General features: G+C 54.7%; 1 protein-coding gene across 1 annotated transcript in view; it reads left to right on the forward strand.

Annotated features, from left to right (window-relative positions):
• The first annotated feature begins 493 nt into the window (after positions 1 to 493).
• The window catches only part of CPT1C (carnitine palmitoyltransferase 1C), a 20,477-nt gene continuing 14,436 nt past the window's right edge, over positions 494 to 6,534 (forward strand). Inside the window, exons 1-3 of the mRNA XM_025365873.1 lie at positions 494 to 718; positions 1,581 to 1,735; positions 1,820 to 1,935. Of these exons, the coding sequence (XP_025221658.1) occupies positions 1,595 to 1,735; positions 1,820 to 1,935 (257 nt within the window). The 5' untranslated portion in view covers positions 494 to 718; positions 1,581 to 1,594. The remainder of the gene's footprint in view (positions 719 to 1,580; positions 1,736 to 1,819; positions 1,936 to 6,534) is intronic.

Genomic DNA, 6,534 nt, shown 5'->3' on the forward strand with positions numbered 1-6,534 from the left:
TAATACACCCTTCTCCGTTATCCATGCTGCTTCTCCCTCACGGAAGTCCCACTGTCTACCTTGAATCCAACCCGCTGTAGCGCCTCCTTCTTGCCAACTCAATCCATGCACCTTCCGTGGGTGGTTTTGGTGGGCCCTCCTTACCGCCAAACACCCCTCCTCCCTCCCTGGCGTGAAAGAGCTGAGATTTGCCCCGGCACCCTACGCGCCTGACGTTACAATGCACTTAGGGGTGGGCTGTGGCCTCCCAGGTGAGCCTTGTTCCTCGAAGAGACAGGAGATTAAGAGACAATGCGCCGAGTGAGGAGCCCAGAAACCCGAGTTCCGCACAGCTGCGCAGAATGCGAGCGGCCAAATGGTGGAGAATCTGGCCGGGTAAAAGGAGACAGAGGACTGGGGATCGAACGGATGGAGGGGATTGGACGCCGTGGCTCTAAGGGGGCGGGGATAGAACGCGGGGATTGGAAGGAGGCGGGGATAAAACCCGGGACCTGAATACCCGGCTAGGGACACTAGAGACAGGAATCGGGGTTTCTGGGTGACGGTGATCTGGGAGTGGGCAGGACTCCAAAGGCCCGTCGACCCGGTGGTGGACTCCTTGCACTGGGATTGGACATACGCAAGCGAGAGATTTGGGGCCGGCGCTCAAAATCCGGGGGCGGGGGTGGACTCGGGTTTGGACCCCAGGATCCGATCAGCGGACCCCTGATTCAACGTGGTAAGTATTGGACCCCAGGGGCTCGGGCTCCTGAGGGGGCTGGAGTCCTGTGTCTAGGGTTGGGCGTGCAAGCCTCTCCATCACTTGTCCTCGACGCTCGCCTCCGCTCACAGTCTCAGCATCCCAGGCTGCGAGGCATGCGCAGTGGGTGCTTCCTTCCCCATCCTCTCCAGCCCGGGCAGGGGGAGGGGACGCTGGGCCACCTCAGAGCAGATGAATTTATAGACACCACCCCCCTTGCCTTGGCATGAGAAGCGGAAATGGGGTAGACAGCGTCAATATCTAATAGGTGTTTGTTTCATATGGGTCTAAAACTAATGTTTTTCTCAAGACCCCGCAACTCAGCCTGGACCAGTTTCCCTCCTCCACCTACCCCCGAATCTTCAGAGTCCTGTATTAGGGGGGAGGGCACTGCCCCCGCACCATGTTCTTGGCAGAGCAGGTAAAGGGGTTAACGCGAGCTATCCCTCTGGCCTCTCTACGCGTTCCCAGAGGCCCCGAATTGACGTCCTTCCCTCAAAACCTCCGGGTCTACAAACCAGGACCCGCAAGACCCCTCAGGTGCTTAGAGAAGGATGAGCTAGTCCTGGGTCAGCGCAAAGAGGCAGCTGGAGGCGTGGGATCCCTGGTCTGAGGGAGGAGGGGCTGGGGCCTGGGCTTCTGGGTCTGAGGGAGGAGGGGCTGGGGGCCTGGACTCCTGGATCTGAGGGAGGAAGGGCTGGGCCTGGACTCCTGGATCTGAGGGAGGAGGGACTGGGGCCTGCACTCCTGGGTATGAAGGAGGAGAGGCTGGGAGCCTGGACTCCTGAGTCTGAGGGAGGAGGGGCTGGGGCCCTGAAGAGTGACTCTGCCCCACTCCCAGGGCTCCAGCGTGACATGGCTGAAGCGCACCAGGCCGTGGGCTTCCGAACCTCGCTGACCTCGGACGGGGCTGAAGTGGAACTCAGTGCCCCTGTGCTGCAGGAGATCTACCTCTCTGGCCTGCGCTCCTGGAAAAGGCATCTCTCACGTTTCTGGGTGAGGCGTGCTGCTGGTTGGTTTCCTTCCGGAGATCCAGGATTCTGTTTCCTGGATGTCTGAGGCTCACTTCCGGCATTTCAGTTGGTCCGTTTCTGGGAGCCTATCACCACTTTTTCCGGGAATTTCGATGTCTGCTCCCGGGACCCCTTTAGTTATTTCTCCCTGGCTCACTTCCGGGATCCACAGCCTCACCTGCTGTGAACTTCTGTTCACTTCTTTCACCCAAGAGGGGAACTGGGCCCCCCAAAAACTACCCACTTTCAGTTACTAGAACTCCATATCCTTACCTTATGGTGAAATTCTCATTTCTCCCTTTCATCTCAAGCTTCTTTTGTTGTTGTTGTTGTTGTTGTTGAGACAGAGTCTCACTCTGTCACCCAGGCTGGAGTGCAGTGGCACAATCTTGGCTCACTGCAACCTCCACCTCCTGGGTTCAAACAGTTCCCTGCCTCAGCCTCATGAGTAGCTGGGATTACAGGCACCCACCACCACGCCCAGCTAATTTTTGTATTTTTAGTAGAGATGGGGTTTCACCATGTTGGCCAGGCAGGTCTTTTTTTTTTTTTTTTTTTTTTTGAGGCGGAGTCTCGCTCTGTCGCCCAGGCTGGAGTGCAGTGGCCGGATCTCAGCTCACTGCAAGCTCCGCCTCCCGGGTTCACGCCATTCTCCGGCCTCAGCCTCCCGAGTAGCTGGGACTACAGGCGCCCGCCACCTCGCCCGGCTAGTTTTTTTGTATTTTGTAGTAGAGACAGGGTTTCACCGTGTTAGCCAGGATGGTCTCGATCTCCTGACCTCGTGATCCGCCCGTCTCGGCCTCCCAAAGTACTGGGATTACAGGCTTGAGCCACCGCGCCCGGCCTGCCAGGCAGGTCTTGAACTCGCGATCTTGTGATCCACCCACCTCGGCCTCCCAAAGTGTTGGCCAGGCTGGTCTTGAACTCCTGACCTCAGGTGATCCACCTGCCTCGGCCTCCAAAGTGCTGGGATTACAGGTGTGAGCCACTGTGCCCAGCCTGTTTTTTTCTGAAACAAAGTCTCGCTGTGTCACCCAGGCTGGAGTGCAGTGGCACAATCTCTCCCAGCTCACTGCAACCTCTGCCTCTTGGGTTCAAGCGATTCTCCTGCCTCAGCCCCCCGGGGTAGATGGGATTGCAGGTGCCCGTCACCATGCCCAGCTAATTTTTGTACTTTTAGTAGAGAAGGGGTTTCACCATGTTGGCCAGGCTTGTCTTGAACTCCTGACCTCAGGTGATCTGCCCACCTCGGCCTCCCAAAGTGCTGGGATCATCTCCAGCTTTTTTTTTTTTTTTTTTTTTTTTTTTTGAGACGGAGTCGTGCTCTGTCTCCCAGGCTGGAGTGCAGTGGCACGATCTCAGCTCACTGAAGCCTCCACCTCCTGGATTCAAGCGATTTTCCTGCCTCAGCCTCCTGAGTAGCTGAGACTACAGGTGTGCACCGTGATGCCAGCTAATTTTTGTGTTTTTAGTAGAGACAGAGTTTCACCATGTTGGCCAGGCTGGTCTCGAACTCCTGACCTCAGTGATCTGCCTCCCAAAGTGCTGGGATTATAGGCATGAGCCACTGCACCTGGCCCAAACTCCTGCCCTTTGTCCCTGTTCTAGAATGCCCATGCCCAATGTGTAACCAGCACCCATGTCTGTCCCAGAGTTCCTGGTTCTAGAACTCTTGCACTGTCTCCATACAGGGCCTCCCCCTCATCACATCCCCTGTGTGTGAACTGGGGTCTTGAACACCTGTGGGGTCAGGACTGAGTTTGAATCCTGACTCCACGGCTTAGTAGCTGTGTCATCTTGGGCAAGCACCTCTCTTGGAGTTGCAGTTTCCCTTTGTGGAAAACATTGGTGTTGACAGCACCTCCCTCACAGGATAGCCTTTTTTTTTGGAGACGGAGTTTCGCTCTGTCGCCCAGGCTGGAGTGCAGTGGCGTGATCTCCACTCACTGCAAGCTCCGCCCCCCGGGTTCACGCCATTCTCTTGCCTCAGCCTCCCGTGTAGCTGGGACTACAGGCGCCTGCCACCGCGCCCAGCTAATTTTTTCTTTTTTTTTTTTTGAGACGGAGTCTCGCTCTGTCTCCCAGACTGGAGTGCAGTGGCCGGATCTCAGCTCACTGCAAGCTCCGCCTCCCGGGTTCACGCCATTCTCCTGCCTCGGCCTCCCGAGTAGCTGAGACTACAGGCGCCCGCCACCTCGCCTGGCTAGCTTTTTGTATTTTTTAGTAGAGACGGGGTTTCACCCTGTTAGCCAGGATGGTCTCGATCTCCTGACCTCGTGATCCGCCCGTCTCGGCCTCCCAAAGTGCTGGGATTACAGGCTTGAGCCACCGCGCCCGGCCAATTTTTTGTATTTTTAGTAGAGACGGGGTTTCACAGTGTTACCCAGGATGGTCTTGATCTCCTGACCTCGTGATCCACCTGTCTCGGCCTCTCAAAGTGCTAGGATTACAGACTTGAGCCACCGCGCCCGGCCTAAATTAACTCTTTTATGTCCTGGCCCATGGCGAGGTCTGAGTGTTAGCTTCTGATATTGTTCTTCATTCATTCACCATATATTTATGGGGCATCCGGTAAGGGCCTGGCCCTCTTTAGCATGGAGAACACAGCAGAGATCAACAGATGGAATCACTCCTGGCGCCGGGGGCTCACGGCTTTAATCCCAGCACTTTGGGAGGCTGAGGCAGGAGGATCGCTTGAGCCCAGGAGTTGGAGACCAGCCTGGGCAACATAGGGAGATCCCATCTCTATTGAAAAAATTAAGACAGGCAAGGCACAGTGGCTCACGCCTGTAATCCCAACACTTTGGGAGGCCGAGGCGGGCAGATCATGAGGTCAGGAGATCGCGACCATCCTGGCTAACACGGTGAAACCCTGTTTCTACTAAAAAAAACAAAAAAACAAACAAAAAAAAACCCGGGTGTGGTAGCGGGGGGGCTGTAGTCCCAGCTACTCAGGAGGCTGAGGCAGGAGAATGGCATGAACCCGGGAGGCGGAGCTTGCAGTGAGCCGAGATGGCGCCGCTGCACTCCAGCCTGGGCGACAGAGTGAGACTCCGTCTCAAAATAAATAAATAAATAAATAAATAAATAAATAAGACAGAATCCTGCTTTTATGGAGTTCTCATTCGAGTTGGGGGAGAAGGCAATAAAACAGATGAGCAAAATATAGAGTATGGTGACATTCTATAGTGTCATCTGATATTGATGGTGAAACATGCTACGGTGAATGATAAATTGGGTGGAGAAGAGTGATGTGGGGGTGTCGCAGTTAAATAAGGGGATGGTGGACTGGGCGCGGTGGCTCACGCCTGTAATCCCAGCACTTTGGGAGGCCAAGGCAGATGGATCACGAAGTCAGGAGTTCAAGACCAGCCTGGCCAATATAGTGAAACCCTGTCTCTACTGAAAATACAAAAATTAGCCGGGTGTGGTGGCGGACGCCTGTAATCCCAGCTACTTGGGAGGCTGAGGCAGAAGAATCACTTGAACCCGGGAGGCAGATTGCAGTGAGCCAAGATCGCGCCACTGCACTCCAGCCTGAGTGACAGAGCAAGACTCCGTCTCAAAAAAAAGGGGGGAGGGGGCAGCCCAGGAGGATCTCCTGAGGTTGAGAGGTTTCAGTAGGCTACACCGCGCGTCTATCGTCTTGTCGGTTGTGAAATCTGTTCCACTTGGCAGATAGCCGCCACCTTGAATTCCAAAGAACCTCTCCCCGCCCCCTTACCCTGGGACTCCTTGGGCCTCAGGCCAGTCCACCAACTAAAGTGTTAACATGTAGCCATCCTTGGCCAGGTGTGGTGCCATGCCTGTAATCCCAGCACTTTGGAAGGCAGAGGCAGACAGATCATGAGGTCAGGAGAGTCAGACCATCCTGGCTAACACGGTGAAACCCCGTCTCTACTAAAAATACAAAAAACTAGCCGGGCGCGGTGGCGGGCGCCTGTAGTCCCAGCTACTCGGGAGGCTGAGGCAGGAGAATGGCGTGAACCCAGGAGGCAGAGCTTGCAGTGAGCCAAGATCGCGCCACTGTGCTCCAGCCTGGGCGATAGAGCGAGACTCCGTCTCAAAAAAAAAAACTAACAAACGTGGCCATCCTTTTCCTGTGTTTAAATACATACATACACAGATACATACATTTATAAACCTACAAATATATACATACACACAACTACTTGTGTGTGTGGTAAAATTGCATGGAGAAAAATGCTTTTTTTTTTTTTTTTTTTTTTTGAGACAGATTTTTTTTTTGTTGCCCAGGCTGGAGTGCAATGGCATGATCTTGGCTCACTGCAATTTCCACCTCCTGGGTTCAAGCGATTCTTCTGCCTCAGCCTCCCAAGTAGCTGAGATTATAGGCGCCTGCCACCACGCCCAGCTAATTTTTGGTATTTTTAGTAGAGACAGGGTTTCACCATGTTGGCGAGGCTGGTCTCGAACTCCTGATGTCAGGTGATCCACCCGCCTTGGCCTCTCAGAGTGCTGAGATTACAGGCGTGAGCCACTGCACCTGGCCTTTTTTTTTTTTTTTTTTTTTGAGATGGAGTCTGGCTCTGTCGCCCAGGCTGGAGTGCAGTGGCCGGATCTCAGCTCACTGCAAGCTCCGCCTCCCGGGTTTACGCCATTCTCCTGCCTCAGCCTCCCGAGTAGCTGGGACTACAGGCGCCCGCCACCTCGCCCGGCTAGTTTTTTTGTATTTTTTAGTAGAGACGGGGTTTCACCATGTTCGCCAGGATGATCTCGATCTCCTGACCTCGTGATCCGCCCGTCTCGGCCTCCCAAAGT

The sequence above is a fragment of the Theropithecus gelada genome, chromosome 19 (genome assembly GCF_003255815.1).
Source record: "Theropithecus gelada isolate Dixy chromosome 19, Tgel_1.0, whole genome shotgun sequence".
Taxonomy (NCBI): domain Eukaryota; kingdom Metazoa; phylum Chordata; class Mammalia; order Primates; family Cercopithecidae; genus Theropithecus; species Theropithecus gelada.